Here is a 21,510-nt window from a genome sequence, read left to right on the forward strand (position 1 = left end):
ATACAGGGTACTCCTGAAGAATAAAACTACTTGGAATATCTTTGTCAATGCAACTTCTTTAGATCATTTTAAAATCTTTTTCTTTTTCGCGAAAATATCGACCGTGATTATTATATTTTTCTGATTTCCCCAACTTTGATAATAATTTAAGCTTATATTTTAATCAATATCCATTAATATCTATTAATATCCATTAATTTAAGCTAATATTTTAATAAATATCCATTTGAAATTGGTTGAAGAATATGATTAATAATATTTTTCAATCAAATTATTTACTTTCTTTTCTCAAGATCTCTTTAAAGTTTGCCAAAAGTTTTCCAATATTTTCAATTTTTAATTTATCAAAAATTATTGTAGTAGTATTCTTGATACGAGAAATGCGAGAAAAAATCAATTCCAAAAGAAAGTCAAAGAATCGGCAACAAACGTTCGATGGTTCGAGCCTCGTAACCCATCACGTAACGTCGTATCGTCAATTTTTTATCTCGCGTGTCCCAGCGCGCTGTAATTAAACTACACGCGGTCTGAATTGTAAATCGTTGATGGTACGAACAGGCGACCAGGCCGATGGCCACCAATCGTCAATGCTGCCATTATTGCGGTCGGACCGCGATCATTAACTAAATCGACGACAGATCCGTAGGAAATAATTTGCCGTAGGCGTCATCGAATCTCGGCGCGGTACGACAAGCAGGAAATTGCCAGGCTTCGTCGGGTTACGATCGCGTAACCCAATTCCGCGCGAAACAATGGTAGTAGCGGGCGCCGACCCGCTTTTGTCAGCAGCTGTCGCTACATGTCTGTAATTACTCGCGACGAAATCTCTCACTAGCATATCGATCGAAGACGTTCGACCGTTTGATTCAATTAGCGATTGGAGAGGCAGATATACAGGTCGTATTAGCAAGCTCTCCGGCCGATATATCTTCGACCCCCCGTCGACCCTTGCCCCTGCGCATCTTCCGCAAACGCGAAGTCAAAGCCCTCTTTGATAATTACCGACCTACGTCGGTTCGTCACATTAACGCGCCTTGTAACGCATCGATCCATTAACGCGCCAACCGGGCAAGTCTCAAGGCGGATGTTGCGACGATCCGCGCTGATATCCCGTGGGGATTACCAATGCCGCTGGTTGGGAACTGCTCCCAAACCATCTTTGGCTTCCTACCGGCGCGGCGCGGCGCGGCATGTCGCCGCACGTGCCGCACGTGACAAAAGAGCACAAAAGGTGTGTTGTGTTTGCGAATTTCTCTCGACAGATCTTCGAGTGGCTCCGAGAGCAGTTTCTCCACGAAATCATTTCACTTCCTGCGCTTGCCCCAGGTCTCTAGTTAGATCCCGTAACGATCAGAAAGGGTTACGGTGGCCGGTATAACGTAGTTATAATTCTATCAGAGCTGCCTTTGTTCGGGACCGTATTTCCAAACGGTGATCTCGATAAAGTAGCCAATGGTGTTCGCCGGAAGGCATTTCCTCGCGGAGCGGCGCGGTCGTCCGAGCGAGAGGGCGTGGATGCGCGCGGTTAAGGGTGGCTAAAACAGCTCGTAGATGCCGAGGGTGACGAGGGGGAGAGACGGAGAGAGAGACAGACCGAGGAAGAGTGAGGGGAAGTGGGGAATTAGTATGCGGCGGCTGTCACGGCGCCATCCCTCGACTGCGGCGCGGCGCCTTCCTGCACCTTTTGCCCAACCCTGGACCACCCGGGCTAGACCGTTAATTTTCCATCCCGTGACTCCAATCAATCTTACCGCCGTCAGCGAGTCTCCCTTATGGCGATACCCCGTGGCCCTTTCTCTCTCCTTTGGCTCTCGATACGTTACCCGTCTGCCACCTCGGATTCCAGCCGCTGTCATTTCCGGCTTCCCGATTCCGATGTGCGACTACTAAATACATCGGGCCGTCGTCGTTTACGCGAAAGGCCCGATGCGCGCGGTAACCGAGCGTCCGGTTGAATCGCGGCAACCAGTAAAGATCTCGATTTGACATAATTAGAGTCTGCAGGGAAATTAATTTTTCAACAATTTTCCCATAATGCGTTTACCCGAAGCAAAAAATAAGGAAAAAAATCTGTTTCGTTTGTTAGAGATTATTCACGTTACAAATAAATTATATCCTGATATTCATTCTCATGTTTATCGCCGTGTGAGTTTCGCGTTATTTTTGTTATAATTATTGCCGGAAAAAATGCCATTTACGGTTCGAGCTAGATCTTGATAGCCTAATAATAATGTTGTAAATTTTGTATCTTTGTACGTTTTTCCAAACTCAGTAAACTGTGTACTGATTTTTTTGTCGGTCTTTCAAATACAGCTCTTTGTTGGGACAGTTAATTCACATACTTAAATCGATAATCGATTTAACTTTTTTATGCTATTGCCGATCTGTTATCTCGTAATTATCTTTAAATTGGTAAATTTAATACTCTTAAAAATACATTAATCCTTGCAAATAATGGGTTATTTATGTAAAAATCTAAATTACATTGAACGCAGATTTAAAACCAATCTCTAAAGTTCTTAGATTTGTTTTAAGCGCAGAACATTTTTTTAAGCATTACGTGTATCACTATATTTAAAGTATACATTTAAAGTATACAATAATACTATTCTTTTTTAATTCAACTTTAATTCATTTAAATTGAAATTCAAGTAATTCGACGAATTACTTTCGTTATTTCAGTTAAGCAACCGTCGCGTCCCCCGTTCGGAATAACAATTGCGAGAGTTCTCTATCCGCGTATTGAGGATTATTACTGTCTGAGTTTCCTATCCATATTATCTGCTTTCGACACCAGCCTCGGGGCGGATCCTGTCGTGAAGACTCGCGCAACACGTAGCGTAATCGGCAAGAGCGTAAACGGAACGCCGACTTTAATGAAGTACGTCGGCGAGATGGCTGATTTAACTACTGGGATAACTATTCATCCCGACCAGACCTAAACAGCTCGAGTTTCTTTGCTTACGCTGTTCGAATTCATAAATAAAGTTTTCTCATGCCCCATATCACAAATACGATGAACAACATCGCGGAGCGTTTTCTCAATACGGTCTTGGAGGTGCGAATTAACAATAATCTTATTACAATGATGTGTTAATAAACGTTAATGGACGGCTAGAAATTCATCGGTTTGACGTGTCGTTATAATCTCAAAGTTTTCGAAAGACAAGCTCGCAGAGCTACTCCTCTCGTGGTGGGTCTGTGGAGCAGTTATATATTTTACGGCGGGATGAAATCGCGTTGACGTCTGAAACCCGCCTGCGACAAACCGCAAGGACGGATTTCGGATTCCGACGAATCCACCGAACGAGAACTAACATTGGCTTTCCCTCGAAGGCATCGTCTTCGCGGATTTTATGGAAATATTTTCTCCTCCTTCTCGGGATTTTCTTTTTAACGCGCGTTCCGTCTCTCTTTTTCTCCCTCTTTCTCCTTCTTCCTTCCCTTCTCTCTCGCGCCCTCCTAGACCACCCCCTTTAATCGCATTACCGTACGTAGATATATATATTTCCATTCGTCGAACTGTTCCATTCGTTCGACGCCGATTGAGGCGGTTCTTTTACCATCTTCGTGGCGTTTCATCTTCCGCTTGCTTACCTTCGCCGTTACCAATGGTAATTGGAAGCCGGTATCATTAAATGAGCGTGAAGGCAATTTCGCAGCAAATCTCCGACATAACTGAATCGTTTGCGCATTAATTGTATACTTTATCTCGTTAATGCAAATCAAAGTGCTGTTGGGACACTTTGTTACGCAAGATCGGAATGCTAGTGAAAGACAGCGAAGGTATTGTTAATTAATTATTTAGATTGATATTTTGATTAATCGATGTATCGCTGTTAAATTTTTAAAACAGGTTTTAAAAAAATTGTCCCAAATATTACATTATTGCGTGTTATCAAGCTGTGCTCGAATATTATGAAATTAGTGTAGAAACTTTCGGCGAGCGATTTTATTCTCCCGTCTCACAAATCGAATATTATTGTTTGTTCCTTCGGTCTCAATACCGAAAGGGATCTTCCTAGCCGAATTAGCGCTCGCGCAAACGCAAAAGGAGACGCGCAAAAGCCCGTCGGCACAGAGAGTGAGGCAAAGTTACGGCGCATTAGTTTGTTTAAGAGACAGACGCCGGAGGGAGAGCGCAGTCGCCCGGCGGACCGATGTTACTGGCCGTTTGAGGGACGACTTTCGGAATCGACTTTCCTGCCGGAGCGAAGAGAAGTTTGGCAATTTCCTTGGGCTAATCTGCTGGTCGGTCAGCATTGAGATGCTGCGGAGGTTACTATCGCAGGGAGACCGGGGACGAGGGAGGGAGAGAACGAGAGAGGAGGCGTAGCGGCACGGACGGGGTTGATCCATCGACCACGAACGCCGGGCGGTCCCATGAATTATACAAGCGACTCTCTATTGCTCTCTCATCTGGCATCTCTTTCTCAGAGATATCCCCCGTGGTGCCGACAAGAGGTACGACGAGGAAGCGGGAGCTGAAATCCTCCTCCCTGCGATGAAGAAAAGAGATGGGGAGGGAGGAGAGGAGGGCCAAAGACGCAGACGCGTGCCAGAGTGATCTGAGCTTACACATCACTGCGACTACCTTGACATGGCAACGAGTGACCATCCAATAAAGGATGACAATTAAAGCTTGACACGGACGTCGACACTTTTTCTTTCATTATCCCCGGCGCACGTTCGTTGGCGGCGCACACAAACTGATAGAAGTCGCAGACAGGATCCCTAGATTGATGAGTTTCGGCCGTTTGCAACGGCTTTTATAGGTATTAGCTCGCTTTGCGTGAAACTCGCCGCAATAGAACGTAAGTCCCGTTTTCTCGTCGTTATTTGTTTTTTTTCCTCTATCCATGCAGTCTGATTTATCCAGCGATGATATCGCATCGAAAATGTATATTTAACTGTTTTTATTATTTACGAATATCGATAATGAATAAATGAATTAACACGCTAACTTAATCAAAATTACAAATTAGCAGATTCATTTTCGGTTACTTAATTATAAGATTTCAGATTTTCTTGTTACTATTATCGAAAGCAAGATCTTTCCAATAATTAAAATTTAAAAAAGCATTAAATTTTAACATTGTAAAATCATAGAAATTGATCGCTAAATTTCGCAGTGAATAATTGCAATATTTCGATCGCGAAAAGGTGTATCAATCTTTCTCCTTTAAAAAGTTTTAATAAAAGATATATGTGTATACGCATTGAATTTTTTATATTGTATAAAGAATAATAAACGTACAAACAATACGCAGTCTAGATATCAGAAACAATGATGGCTTAACAAAAAGCAAGATATACGCGAAACACAACTAAATACGTATTGATACATTCAAGGCAATTGTTATTTTCCGAAGATATTCCCCGCCGATTTTTCCGCTGACCTATTTTCACGACGGTTTTGCATGACGGTAAATCCGGGATGGTCTCTCATAAAAAGTACTTGTCGCCCGCTCCCACGCTTATACATAGGCAAATATGTGTGCACGCATATTGTCCGCGTGTACGGCGAGAGAACGAGACATTTAACGAATTTACCTTTCAGGAAGTAACGAAGCAGTGTGTCCGCTACTCCGCAATTAATTCAACCGTGCGGCCATTAAAAATACGCCACGCGAAATTTGCACAGTAAAGAGACAAAAATGTGTCGGGAAACGGCAACTCTTTCCGTCGCGCCGGCATCAAGGCGTGAAGTTAATTACCCTTTCGCCGGCGCTCTAAGATTTTCTCACTTTCGTAATACGCCACAAAGTTGCCATGAATATTCATCATTCGTTCTGAGAATGTGGAAAATCGTTCGAGACGCACTAACAGATTTCGGGATTCAGTTTTACGAGCGTAAGCTCATCCCGCGGAGCGCGCTCGTTCCCGCTATTGTGAGCGACACAATCTGTATTTATAGAGCTCGAAAGCTACGCTCTAAGCGCAGGCTCTCTTCTTTTTTGTTCCGCAATCAGAATGAGTACATGTAATGAATTTGGGTAACAAGGTCGCCGTTCATAATTATTTCACATATATGGAGAAATACGCCCATTAAAAATAGACTCTCAATTTCCAGGGCATGGCAGCGACGAGAATACACCGTACCGTAACAACGGCGCACATTATTCCCGATTATGCAGCATTAGCGCATTATGATAACGTGAAATTATTTTTCTGTCGTAATCTCTTGCGTAAATGAATTCATTTAGGTTACACAATATATATATGTTACACCGTTACATGCGCAAAACATTTCTTTCGCAATCATTATCTCCGCATTTCAGAATACAGAATATTTTTATAATGCGTGTCTCGTTATCGCGTTTTGAAGCACAATTCATAGGTCTTGAAAAAATTTTTACAGCTCTACAAACTATGAAATAATGAATTATATTAATTTATCTTTAAACTCGTTTTTACGAAAGAGAAAAGAGGGAAGAGGTCCACGCACATATCAGTGTTGACGGAAATAATATCGGCAAAGTTACGATACAGAGTTGCCGGAGCGACGCAGTTTCGTATCTCAGGTATAGTAAACGGGGGTGTAAGATTGCTCGTCCATTGCATCATAAATAATTTATTGAATCGGGGGTTACTAAGAATCGCGACTCAACGAGGAGGACAAAAGTTTCGAAGCGACCCCGAGGCTCTCCACGTTAAAGTTTCGGCCGTGCGGTACGAACTCATGCCCCGAAGGTAGACAGCGGGGTCTCCATACAACCCGGTACAAAATTTTTACGCCTCCGCGCGCTGACGAAGTTATAGAAAGGTGTGCCATATCGGTGGGACGTCCCGTTTTGTGTCTGCCGAGTTTGCGGAAGTCTGATCAATTCATAATTAAAGCGGCGGAGGTAATAGAGAACTTCGCGATATCACGCCGTCGAAAAGTGCCCACTGTGCAAGCAGTTATGTTCGCCCGCCTCTCGAGATGAAGAATTCAACGGTGAGTTCTTCGACGTGAAATCTCATGTGATTTCTATTGTAAATTATACTGCAAGACCCATTCCGCGGAGAGGAGAATTGCAGTTTTAAACCTATGAATTTATAGTACACGATATGTACACGGAATTTCGAGTTACTCGTCCGTCGTTATAAACGACGAATCTATTAAAAAATAGTTAAAAAAATGTGTTATTAAGAGCAGATATCAGTTAGCTTTAATCTATATCTGTACCTTAAAAGTAAAGGATCGTATCTCTAGTTTCTGTCAAAATGGAGCTAATTCACTTTTCAATATAACAGGAGCTTAAAGTGTATAATATAAAGTGTATAAAACATCTTATGTTTATTATTATTAGTTCCTAAGATACAATGTTTAGAAAAAGTCGTATTGAAAATTTTTATAGTAACTTAATTTTTAACCCAGGTACAGCGTGTTATTGCACTATTAAACATGTAAGATACTTTTATTCAAAACTTAATAAATCAAGTCGCTACTTTTATTTTATATCTAAAAAAATGTATTATTTCTTTCTCGAAATGTTTAAAAATGGACATACGATTCTTTACTTCTAAGGTACAGATATGCAGCACTATAATTGTTAAAAATTGCTCCATTTCGAAAATGATAAATTCTTTCTTGCTTCTTTTAAAAATAGAATTAAAAAATGTGTTATAAAAAGAAAGTACCAATTAGCTTTAATATTACACGGAAAGAACGGTTTTGCTGAAGTACCTATCTAAAAATTTAGTTAGATATAGATCTAAAAATAATTTTTTTTTGATGATACAAAAAAATTATTTTCAGATCTGTATCTAGCTAAATTTTTAGATACTTCAGCAAAACCGTCCTTTCTGTGTAGAAATAAAATACTATATATATATGTAGTACTATAATTATTAAAAATTATTCAAAAATGATATATTTCTTTCTCGCTTCACCTTTTTTCACGGATCTATTACTTAATAAATGAGTAACAATAACTTAAACACCTCTCGCTAAAAGCCTTCAAAAGTGTTCAATTGCATTAATATTGTAGCAAGGAGTGATTGATATTTATAGAACAATTACATTTTATAATATTCATGATATTCCAAAATTATCCGAGAAATAGGAATACTAATATAGCTGGAAATGAATATTTCTTCGGAGCACACCTCTCGGATAAGTTAAGAATATAACTTCGTGGAGATACTATCTGCGTGAATATCAGTGAGAAAATGCTTGCCGGCAACGTTTCAAAATCTAAACGAGATTTTCGGTGAAACTCGTTCCTCCGTGTAACTCCGATGGCAAAATTGCTAAGTGCCGCTGCGTTACCAGCGTCCGGAATGCATGTGCAGAAAGAGTTTCACAACAAATTTATCAAAGTCACGCCGGGCCACGACTTCGTTTGCATCTTACGCTGAAGAATTCGTTAGTGAAATTCTCAAATCCAAATGAAAAGCTCGTAGAACTTTGCGAGCCACGATACCACGCGACCGCGGAAGTTTTCAAAGTCCGGACAACTCAGTATGGATTTGCAGAAGGAATTTGAGTACAACAAGAAGTTTTTCGTTTGCAAGAATTTTATCAGGAGCTTGTTAAGCGTTAAGAGATTTTTACTGTCGCGAGTCGCATTATAATTACCTTGCGAGGAAGTTTTACGGTATCGAGATTTACAAGAGTAAAAACACGGTTTTAGAGGTGTAACATGTCAATCGTTGAAGCGATGTACTTTGCCAAAAAGTGCGATAATAAAATTTAGATATATACAATCGTGATTAATTGACTCTTGATAGAAACAATCAAATTATCACGATAGAGAGATGAATATGATGCTGCAACATATATAGCGACAGACCCAATAATCCTTGTAAACTCGTATAAAGAGAGACGTAACTTATTAATGTAATATATGTATATCGTATAAAATCAATAAAAAATAATAATTACCAACTATCTCAAAAAAAAATATTACGGTGTTAAAAAGATTACGTTCGTATCTATTTAAGTATTAGATACATTATTTGCACTAATTTAGTGTTACACATTTTTTCCCGGCAGACCCCGTGTAAAAGGATAATGTCCCATGCACAAGCATGTCCGAATTAAGGGGAGTGAAAAATGACATTATGGACGCCGACAAAGCAGCCGCGTAACGGCCGTTTATTAAATCCGCGTCTTAGCAGCGACACAGAGAGCGGTTGAACCGGTGGATGCGGCAGGGGTGGACGTTGCATTATGTATACGACGCTCGGGCTGAGGAAATCACAAGAGGGAGGGGAGAGGCGGTGGGGGCGGCAGAGGGAGACGAAGGACGAGACGAGGAGCCAAATGAATACGATATTGTTACTATCCGAGCGAACGCCGTAAGTTTTGCCCCGTTCCACCTGTCACTCTTCGCGCGCTAAGCCCGCGCTTCAACACCGCTACAAATAGCAGTTTGACTCGACCGCGGAATAAATTAGCCAGGAAATTCGAGCTTTTTCGAGTAAAGAGCGGAGGGGGAAGGGAAAGGGGATGGATCTCTGCGAAGGAAAAAAGGGGCCTCAAGAGGGTAAAGGCGAGGTAAGACGCGGGCACGAAACGCGCTCGGATATCAAGAAACAGGGGTACTTTGCCCCTTAGGCAGTCCTTAATAATAAATTCATATCTCGACCCCTCGTCTGTTTCCCCTATTCTTTACTGCTGCTGTAGCTCCGCAACCGAGGCATCCTCTTCGCTTCGCGGGACGACTTACCCCCGCGGAGTGAGGTAAGGTCCTGCCCCCCCCCCTCTGCTCCCGCATCGCTCGTTTCCTTCAGTCAGTCTACAAATCTCTTTTTTTATGTCGCTTAATAAAACTTGTCTGACATATCTCTAACTGCCGCCACTTAATTTCGAGCCCGCCCGACCATCTTCAAGGAACGCGACGGATTCCGTTACTTCTGCCGGTTGTTACTGACTGTACCGAAGTAGGTTTGTTTGCTTCTCTCCCCTGGGCCGTCGTGTACCTCCGCCAAGCCTTCGCGGGACCTTTTCGAAGTTATTTCTCCGCTTCCTCTTTGGAGAAGCTCCGAGAAATTCGAATTCCTTTCTGGTCTGACTTTTTCCTCGTATTCTCATCCTCTCGCTCGTAGACAGAACAATGGGGATGGTCACAGTCGATTCTAAATCGACGATTTTAAATGGATGGAAAAAGGGCGCACACACCCTCTCTTTATTTGCTGTTTACTTTTCCGCGCAAGGCGAGAACGTTAATCCCCATCAAAGGAGTTCAATTTCTAAAATCTCAAGATATGTCAATTTATTGAATATCTTATTATATTTCTTTCGTCACAATTCCAAGTTGTGATGTACATCGGTATAAAGACAAAAATGCATCGTGAGAATCGTTTGTGCATATCGTACAGACAATAGTCCCGGCCTTAAGCGTTCGCAATTATCAATAATTACGCGTCTTAGAATAGAATATATAACGACGCTCGTATATAACTCCGCATCGCATTTGATTGCGGAGCATGACTCTTAGCGCGCGGTTAATCCCGCATCCCTTTCGGGGATACCAATAATTCAGCATTAGCGCCACACCAATAGTCCAACGAGTCATCCGGTCGGAATATGGGATTCCGTCGAAAATGCTTTTCGCAATAATTTACCATCGCGATGTATCGCGGTTAATTTTGTTTCGCGCAAAAGAAAAAAAATCATTTTTTTTCTTCTAAAAAAGACGTCGCTTATCTGCAAAGCTAAAAAAAGGTGCTTTCGAAAAATTTTAATTTTGTCTGCGCCACAATGTGGATAGTATGCGCGGCACGCGCGAATTTGCAACTATCCAGTTTCGCATAGCTAAGCTTGTAACATCAATTACGATTTTAATACAAAGAGACCGTTTTAGTTAAAAGAGGGATATTTTTAGATGTGTAATTAATTGAAAAATATCTAGAAAATGTATAATGCGCGTTTTATTTTTGAAATAATCTCGATTTCTTGCGTAACTTTTCTTACGTAAATAATCTAGATATTTAAGAAATATCTAATTTGTTAAACATTTACGTGCGGAGGTCCGTAGCGAGATTGACGGCAAGAAAGAAAAATTCTATATATATCGAACAATCGTTTTCGCCTTTTGTTTTTATCGAACTAGGAAGGTTTACATTCCCACCACTCTTTCTCTTATCGGTAGTCTTTTATGCTAAATGTTTGCTTCATTTGAATATTGCTAATGCGAAAAACCGATCCATACTAATGGAGTGATCTCCCCGCATTCGTTTTCGTAAGCGCCGTCGATTCTATTTGCTCTCTACATATCCCGATTCATACTCTTTTTCATGAGGTACGTACGTTCGTACTTCGTCCCCATATTTCATCCATATCTCCAGTTTTATCGTGACTGTAAGCCGCAGATGAAATCCTTGATTGTATGCATTTTATATTCCTTCACACGGCGAAGGTAACGTAAAGCGCAGGCGAAGACTAACGAATCGAAAAGAAAAAAAAAGAGAAAAAGAAACGCGTGTCACATTAAAAATGTGGGAGCATTGAGACCCAGTCAGGGGTAAAGCCTAAACAGTAGTATACATATATACTTTCCTCTACATATATACGTATATATATATATATATATATATATATATATATACACACACACACACACACACACACACACACATACATACACGTATGTGGAGCTGCTTTCGGTATTTATACAAACCGCGTTAAACTGCAGCCAACTAATGTTGCGATTTAATTCAAGGAAAGTGCCACTGCGAATCGCGATCTGTTGGCAAATATTAGGCAGAGGTAATTAACATGGATATATTTGTCTAGGAGGAAGATCGCGTGACGCGCGCGCGTTCGTCGCGGAGTTTAACCGTGTCAAACCGTGCGCTGAGCGCGCGTTGCCCGAAGAAACCACGGTATCCGTCAACGGGTGTGCCGTAGAAATTACGTAGTTCGTTGAGAACCGACCGTCTTCGTCGACTTCGTAAACAACCGGGGAATGACAGAACGACATAAACGCGCCAAACAGCTCGCGACGAACCGTCATTACCTTAGTAAACGATACTGAGGAGAGATGGCTCGGGGCGCATGCAGGCAAACCGAGAGAGATATATACTTACTGTACAGACGAATCGTCCCGTCGGTTTCTCCACGTGGGTTCTTGGCGATGCACTTGTAGCTACCGTAGTCTTCTTTCTGAAAGTAAACCGGTGAAAGCAAATTACACCACTCTCTAAAATGCATGGAAATTTTAATGAAGTAATCACAATAAAATATTCTTTATTAATTGTCAAATTTAATATTTAAAACCGAAACGTTTTAATTCCCCCGTATATTCATGACTTTGCTCATTACGAATTTTATTCTTTTATAATTAATAGAATCACGCAAATGTACAAAGTATTGTATTTTCTTTTAATGTTAATCGATAGTTATTGTTATTGTATCTTCTGAAATGTTAATACCGTTATTACTAAATAGTCGTAAATTATTCTGATATCTATGTAGTCGTATAGCGCCATGTATTATGCATTTTATTTTGTGCGGATATTCTAGACGAGTGCTTTATTACGTTCATCGTCTGTCGCGCTCATCGTCCATTTGCAACGATCGTGATTTACGATATGGCGCTATATATTACCCAATCGTGAATTTTAACGCGGTATACATGATTAAGTCACGCGCTTTTTTAACAGCGATTATTACGTCGCGATTTTCGTGTTCCGATTATCGTGCAATTTTAATTCATTAAATATGCAAAAAAATTTACGCTCAATTTTCGTGTAATGTATTGGAAGAACTAAAAATATTTTTATACTGTTTATATAATTAACGATAAATTCTTATATATACATATATATAATAAAGAAGAAATCCTTTTTTGCTTCTTTTCTCAAAAACCATTTTTATACAATTGCAAATGTACGCGAAGAATTATTTGGGAATTCTTAAATGGGTTATTTTCGAAAAACAAATGGAATTGTTGATTATGCCTTCACTCACCTGTATATCGCATATCGTAAGCGTCATGTGCGTCTTGTAGGGTGGCCTGTCCGGCAACGACACAGTCTTGTATTTACCGCTCTCGTGAATCATTAGGCCGTCCTCCCTCGCCCAGTAATTCAAAGAAGTCGGATGAGCCTCGGTATAACATTCCAGCGTAACGGAGTAACCCAGGGGCGCGCCGACCAATTGGTGCGGTATCCAGAGCATAGGGGGGACTGCAACAGCAGAAGTGATTGATTGGCTCATAAATGTTCCAATTACTAACAATACACGATGGGCCTACGATCGATATCCCTTTCACGCGTCTATAAATCTCGCTCGCCCGGCTCGATTACGAGCGCGCGCGCTGCGAGCCGGTGCGAAGGGATAACTCGAGACGATCGCGAATTTCTTTTTCGATGTACTAATTGAATGAATTATATTTCTTAGAATAAAGACACCAAGTTTAAGACTCTCTGCACTCTCAACTTTGGATCGGAGTTGCTTAGGAGCGAATGTCTCAGTAAAAAGAATTCAATTACATGGATTTTAACGACGTTATTACTTAAATATTTGTATTGGTGATTGCACGATAGGAAAGGCCAATAAAGATAACAGAACGTTGTGGCACGTGGCCTTAACTATCAGTCCGCTAACGATCTGTTCGATCATATACGTACGACAAAAAGGCGCTAGAATGCGGATGTGGATGTTGAAAATATTTATATTAAGATATTTCATCTTCTTTGCGATCGTTATCTCTTTAACCATTATAGAAACGAAATAAATGAAGAATTATTACAGAAACAATTTACATAATATATATCGATAAAAATGTTTACGCATTAATATTGTCTTCCGGTTCTTTTAATATCTCTTTTTCTCCTATAAAAATTGTATTTTCTCGGTACGGTCAAGAACCTTTTCAGTCTCTCTATTATTATATTAATGAATATAAAATAATTACTTAAAAGAAATTATACTAAATGATGAGTTGGTGGTATATGGATATAATATAGATTAAATAAGATTAAAATAATGTTTTCAATGTCCCACAAATATAATTAAGAAAATAAAAAGTTTTTACGTGCATAAAAAATGGGCGCAAAACTTCGCATTTTTATGGGTTGAAAGAGAAGGAGAAAGAGAGAGAGAGGCACTTTTTAAAGTTTTATACAAACATAACATGGAAAGCTGGGCTTAATTTTTGCTATATATCGTGAATCCTAAATGCGTATCACGCGGCCCTTTAATAAAAAAGTAATCCCATTTCGATGAACAACCCCCTGCCCCTTGTTGTCAGGGCTGGTGATAACATTTCCTCGAGGTAAGACCGCTTCAATTTAACTTAACCTTCTAAGAATATACCTAACCCCTAACCCATATTCTCTCACAGACTGCCACGATATTCGCGAGAAAAATATCACGCAAAACAAGCCGAATACAAATGACAGCTGATTGCATAAGCGATAAAAATATATAAACAAAGGCAAACGACTACGTTTCTCCGAACAAACTATTTTTGTTCAAACGTATTATTCCCGCGGAAGAGATCAATAAGTAGAAGATGTCGATTTGAAATCGTGCATGAAAAATCTGATTTGACGCGTGCAACGCTCAAAATCGGCGTAAATAATTTCAGCATTTAAATAATATCGATTATTCGTTGAATGGCCAGGAATGGAGAAACTAACTTCACAAATTCCACAGAGAATTAAATGCGCTCTCCTCTCTTCTCTCATGCTAAAAATAGAAGTTCTATTTTATAGAACAAAAGACTTATGCATAACGGATAGACAAATTTTGCATACTTACTAATTGCAAGCTGTACTTGCGAAATTATATAACTTAACTATCAATGAGTTAAAATCTCTATTTTTACTTTTCCTCGAATACATCATATCTCTTGATTTACGAGATACTTCTTCTCGGTACGGTCGCAAATCTCTCGAACAACTTTCGGAATAAAATTTGTCTTACAATCTTTTTCTTCGATTTCAGTAATTTTCTATAATTTGCTGCACAATTATTGCACGATCCACAATCCGCAAATTAACAATTAATTTTAATTATTCAATAAAAGCCATTAAAAAACTGCTTGAAAAATGTATTTTACGAAGGAGAGAAAGTACTGTTTTTTTTAACAGTTTCCCTAGAAAAAGAGAAAAACAGGGTTTGTCGGATCCTGGATACCGGAACGATCGAGTTTGCTCCCGTTTCATCTGGGATCTCCTTTAAGCAAGAGCCTCGGTAAACGGCGACTCGATTAAATGCGATTGTCCTTCGAGTCCTCTAGAAAATGACCACACGAGAGTCCAACCAATCCGTTTTCCGGCGATTGTTTTTCAACTCTTTCGCTTATTCGCGACGACTCTTTCGAATTTTCGTCGCTTTAAGTGTTTACTAATTTCATGCTTATAGAATAGAATATTACTCCCTTTCATTATTTATTAGGCGAGACATTCTGCAAATAGTGATTAACTCAAAATATAAATCTATTCGAATATGTGACGAGAATCTCAAATCGTTTCAAATGTTATTCGGAATTAAACAATTTTTGGAAGTCTTAAAAATCTTGGAATATTTCGGGAGTCTTGAATATGCCAAAAATCTTGAAACTCTCTCTTTGAGAAATATTCTCTTTTATAACAGTATGATTTATTATTTCAATTCCTATCCACGATTATACTTTTATAAAACGTTAGAAGTCTATTTTTTTATAAAAAATTATTAACGCTGTAAGCAAACATATTCGGGAAAAATTCCATAATTTCTCACATTTTTTGTAATGCCGGAATCAAAATCAACCGCAAAAAAAAAACTTATTTTATCAGTGTTTTACACAAAAAGTTAAATTTGTTCTTAAAATACGTAATGCATTGATATGTTACGTAAAATCGAGAAATTTCGTGCAACTATAATTCTTAGTGACGAAAAAAAAAGTAACGTGCAAGTAAAATAAATATCGTTAAATGTATAACATCGGACGCGTCTACTAAACACGCTCTCGCGGATTCCCCGTTCGTTCACTGTAAAGCGACCCCGCTAGCATCGGTCGTCTCGCCGGGGTGGGTGTTCTTTTTGCCACGTAATACAGGACCGTGAATTACTACGGATTTCAAGGGAGGGATCGCTCTTGTGCCTCTCGTGTCGTCTCCCCGCACCCTTTTTCCCTTCTTTCCCCCCTGCCCCGCGACGAGCGCGAAGCAACGAGGGAGGCCTGTCTTCGGATAACGCAAAGGATATCCGACACCTTCTTAAAATGCAAAACATTCCGTCTGAGGGTGAGAAGGGACGGGACCAACCTAGGTTGTCTGCAATGCTTCGGATCCTTATTGCGCAGACAAGCTCGGGCTTTCCTGGTAGACGAAGGCCTCTGACCGGAGCCGTTGGACGTCCTACGTTCATTTCTTTTTTTTCTCTCAAAGTGTCTTTTGCGCGCGATGTCAAATTCGATCGATGAAAGCGGAGTGCTTTCAACGTAAGACACTTCTTCGCGTGCATTGACGGGCTTTACATATAATTAATTGCAAGAGATATATAAACTTTTTTGAAACGTTTTTACGTCTCCTTTTACATTCGTATTCTTTGATTAGTTTAGAAATACTTCTTTCTTACTTTATTGTTAGTAAGAATGCGACGACGATCCATTTCTTTAGGTATAAGCTACTAAAATATTCCTATTCTTTAATCTAGTCCGAAGAAACGTTCCACTTTATCGGAATTTTAATTAACGGCGTAGATACAGAAGTAAACGCGTAATTACATTTGTAAAATTATTGCGTTATTGTTAAAACAGAAGAGAGATATTGCTCGATGCCAAGGAATTAAAGAGAATCATATATAATCATCTCACAGAATTTTATTTCATCAACATATTATAACTCGGCATATTATAACAATACGTGTTTCAAGCGGGAAATTTTTACAGGTAATAGATGTTTTATCAAGCAAAGTGATCCGCGGTGAACAGTGAAGGGTTTAAACATTAGCACGGGCCACTGCGAAATGTAAACGACGTCGAGTTAGATTGCGGAGAACAATGTGTGGAACGACCCGCAAGGTAGATGAAAGCTAATTCAGGTGGAAGTTAAACAGAGTTAAAGGTACGTAGGTACGTTTTAGGTATATATAGGGTAGGCAGAGGCTAGGTCGAGACGGGTTACGTTACGAGAGTTCGGCCTTACATTCATCACGCAAGAGGCCTTGAAGCCTGAAGATCGGTATGCCCTTTAATAAAGAATGGCTGGACGCGCGCTGCTGGCTTGCTCAGGCAGTGTGCAGCGCATAAAATTTTGCCTCAATGTTTCCAGTCGAACCGCTACGCGCTGCTTTCCCGTCAAATTATCCGCGCGAGGGAAGAAAAGGAAAACGAAAATAGACGCGTACGCTTATCAATTATGAAAAATTTTCTCTAAACTTTATGAAAATTTATATTAAAGGGAAATAATTGCGAATTTCAAGACTATACCTTTACCTCCCGTTATTTCCAACATGCTTCACGACCGTAACCTCGTAACAGGAAGATCATGTACGCTCAGAGGAAGAAAAAGACATTACTAATTTTCCAGTTTTCAACAGTGATTTTTATCAAAAACAAAAATTAAAATTTATTCTATTTCTCTTTTTGTGTATAAAATCACTATATTTTCTCTGAGATATTATCGGATATAAAACGTCCTGTATGTAAAATATGTGTAATATGTGACAGATTTGAAATCAATGCTTTCGGGGGCTAAAAGGCAATTATCCGTTTGTAAAATATCGCCGAATAATATCACTTTAAATTTAAAACGATGAAAAATAATTAAAATGATAAAACGATTAAAAGCTGTTAATTATCGGATGCCACTTTTCATTTACCTTCTCGTTTACTTCCTCCTTTTTTCACGCCAGTGATTTAACAGTTTTTAAGTCCGTGCTAAAGTTGGTACTTTTGGCACGCGTTAAAGACTCAAAGTAATACAATTCTAGCCAAGGTAGAATTAAAAATAACTGTATGCGGAATGCTACTGAGACACGTTCAAGACATTCGTGAAATTGTGCCGGATCGCAGGATTATTTGCTCGATCAAGATTATCTGGCTGAACGCATTGCGCATAACGTCTAACGAGAGAGAACCTGTGAGCCACGATAAGCAAGCAGCTGTTTCGCAAGCGCGATAAGAACATTATCGTTGACCTTGCCCTTCCTTAATGCTTCCGTATCGTCAATCTTGAGGCTCTCCTGACCTCGTTCTATATCGTGTGAAACAACAGCGGTTCCTTCAAGCTGTAACCGCTTGTAATCGTTTCCTGCATAATCATTCGTCTTAATTTGCAAACACTTTTTGCTATCATACATTAGATACTTTTATGATTTAAATTTTAGATTCTAAAAAAAGGGTATCGACGCAGTTATAATCTACATTCTAATTTCATTACTCTCCAAATCTGAATTAGTGAAAAGTTACTGGAGTGGCATACTTTAGACTGACGCATCAGTGACTATTTACTGATATACTGGAGTGGCATACTTTAGATTGACGCATCAGTGACTATTATCAGTGAATAATCACTGATGCGTCAGTCTAAAGTATGCCACTCCAGTGACTTCACTAATTCAGATTTAGAGAGTATACAACTTACGCGACATAACTTACTGTATACATGAATTCCTGTATCCATTTATCATGGTGCAATATAAAATATTCTTAATTTTAAAAACAAAACACATACGCTCGATAATAGCAAAGCTAAAGAAAGGTTACCCGGCCAATCCTTAATTTTGTTTAAGAAAGATGTTAATAATCCCAACGAATTCATTCCCGACTATTTTTGATGCCTAATGAAAAATTTTGTTTTAAAAACCTCTGTTTTCTGCCTAATGAGATGTTAATTGGATTAATAACCAATGTTGCTCAACATCACAAATAGCTTGCCTTCTTCACGTTTCAAGCTGTTTGGAGGTAGTATAAATTTCATCGTTGCAGCGGAGCGGCACGGGCGCTAGCCGAGAAAGAAGGAGGGGAAAAAATTAGCGTGGAAAAAGAGAGTTGCATCCAAAAGTGCGCAGGCAACTTCTACGAAACTTGATCTACCTGAGAAAGATTCTTCGACCTACTTTTTATAAATAATTTAACGCTACATTAGCCCTTTTCGGCGACCCCTAAGAGATCGTTTAGCCAGCCTAACTGGCGTCCGGCAGTCAGCGGGATTAGATTTACGGTTGCATAGGGTCAACTGCATTAACCGGCGCCAACGGGGCCTGTAAGGAAGAGAGACGGATAGACAGAGAGAGAGAGGGAGAGTGCGTCGAAAGCGCTATCAGCCGAAACACATTTTCCACGTGCGACTGCCCGCCATTTTTCACGGTTCGTTTCACACGAAATCGATTTATCACGGCAAGCGCGCGGCCCTGTACCGTCGGTTTTCATACTGGCGGTTTTGTAGCGTTTTCTACTTTATTGGTCCTGCCTTTAATCCGGCTGATGGCTTTCCTTCCTTCTAGATTGTGCGTATTATTCAGGTGTGATTTCAAATCGCCTCGCCCACTATCGTGATATTGTCACCTAAGAGACCGATCGTCGGAAGATTGCCGTCGACAATAGAGATCGTTTAATTGTTATCGCCAAGTGTGGCGATATCTAATTCCGCATATTGATATCTTAAAAAAAGGCAGGATCTAAAATCGTATCGATTAATAACCGCGGTTCGAATGCGTAAAGGTTATTCGTAATTCATCGCAGGATCGAATAAAGTCGGGTCCGATAATTGTTTGCATTTAGATTCGGGCATGTAGACTATGTACCCCGACACGCAATGATCTGTGATCCCCGTTTTAGAGAGCGGGAATTCAGTGAGCGCTAATACACGGACTTAAGGCTAGGACTTAACCGTCTCTCGGGACGCTTGCTGGAAGGTAGCTGGCAGTTCGATTTACGGTAATTCGACTGGTATTCGGCACCGGTGTCCCTGGTCTCTCAGATGTCAAACGGTCGCCTGAATAAGGACCGAAAACGCGGCTGCGGAAGATGGGGTAGAGGGCGAAAGGCGGTGGGAAGGTGGGGCAAGACGAGGTAGTGGAACGGTTCTCCGATTTAGCTCGGAGTGTCTTCGCCTTTAACGAGGAGAAGCCGCAGGAAGGGTTCGCATAGCTCAGAACCAGCTCGCCGGCTTACTGCTCCACTTAACATCGACGCGCGGTGTTAATTACAGGCGAAAAGTATCGCTTTGTGCAACATATCTTTCGAAGGTACATTTTTGCGCCAACGCCGATCTATGTTGGTCTAAGTTCCGTTAATTTTATTAGTAAAGTGGGTAAAATAAATAATTCATATTTTTTATGGCACATTATGCAGAGTTAAAATATTTTATATTATAATTATTTAATAATTTTAAATATTTTATAATTATCTCCATTTGATATTAGAATCTGTGAAGTAGATAATTTATTGTTTTTAAATTATGTTTTTAAAAATTATTTTACTTATAAAAGGAAATTATTATAAAGAATATTAAATCCAGATATGCATTTATTTCTTTTTATAATATTTAATTGCAATTATTTTCAATTATGATTATGAATCAACAATTTTGTAAAAGTAATATTAACTTCTGTGTGTATCGAGTGTAAAACTTTTAGGGAAACGTTGTGTTTCAAGATCGCTAACATGATTACGTGAATTGCTGAAACATCACTATATGCATATCTGTTTTAAGCATATGCAGGGGTGCGCTGCTGCGATTTTCATCGCGGAAACCAAGGCTTTCGCAAACTTACTTAACAGTATCATGAAACTTGACTGGTACAAACTATCTCCGTAACGACAACTGGCAGCAGCATTACGCTACCAGTTACCATCGCGCACATACCTATATTCTATCCATTCGTATCAATCATTTAACGGAGCGTAAACGATCGTATTGACAATATTTCTATATATACAGATTCGAATTTGTGTGCATATTTAACATATAAAATGTCTCATCAAATACAATGAATGCTACATAAAATAAAGAAACGAAAAAAGACTTGCGTCATATAGTTTTACTAGAAATAAAATAAATAAATAAATATTATTCGGAAGTGTTCTCTTTTTATTTATTTTTTTGCTTGTATATCTTTTTTTACGTCTCTCTTTCGGAATCTCATTCTTTAAAGACTAGCATCCCTTTAAAAATTATCATTTCATAAATCGATATAGTAAACTTGGTTGCATATCCGTCATTAAACAAGAAAATGCGAAACGACTTTTCTTCTCAAAAGCTGTCAAAAATATTTACATTAAAACCGATCTCTGTAGCCTCTTTCCACCCAATTTCGTTTAAATTTGGCGAGCGTGTGGCCTCGAGACGACCGAGGATCAAAGGACACTTTGCGCGCTAGCATCAGTTTTGCTTAGCAGATAAAAAGCTGCTCGCTTGCATTTCCATGACATACCTGCGGCGAAATAATGGAAAATTATCGTAGAAAGTATCAATTAAAAGAAAGTTTTTCGTCAATAATGTATGTATAGAATAAAATTGAAAAATGGCAGTGAGAGAAAAAAGTTACAGAAGTGAGAGATGTATAATTAGCAAATTAATATGTAAGATAGAAATCGCGCCATATTAGTAAAAAAGTTAAAATATCATCTGTTTCTC

The 21,510-nt window shown here is 39.5% G+C and overlaps 1 protein-coding gene across 1 annotated transcript in view; it reads right to left on the minus strand.

Moving 5' to 3' along the window:
• Positions 1-21,510, minus strand: part of LOC139819805 (lachesin) — a 163,229-nt gene that overhangs the window by 17,820 nt on the left and 123,899 nt on the right. The window contains exons 6-7 of the mRNA XM_071789546.1: positions 12,905-13,122; positions 12,022-12,097 (exon numbers count right to left, since the gene is read on the minus strand). Coding sequence (XP_071645647.1) covers positions 12,022-12,097; positions 12,905-13,122 — 294 coding nt within the window. The remainder of the gene's footprint in view (positions 1-12,021; positions 12,098-12,904; positions 13,123-21,510) is intronic.

Source organism: Temnothorax longispinosus, chromosome 1 (genome assembly GCF_030848805.1).
Source record: "Temnothorax longispinosus isolate EJ_2023e chromosome 1, Tlon_JGU_v1, whole genome shotgun sequence".
Classification (NCBI taxonomy): Eukaryota; Metazoa; Arthropoda; class Insecta; order Hymenoptera; family Formicidae; genus Temnothorax; species Temnothorax longispinosus.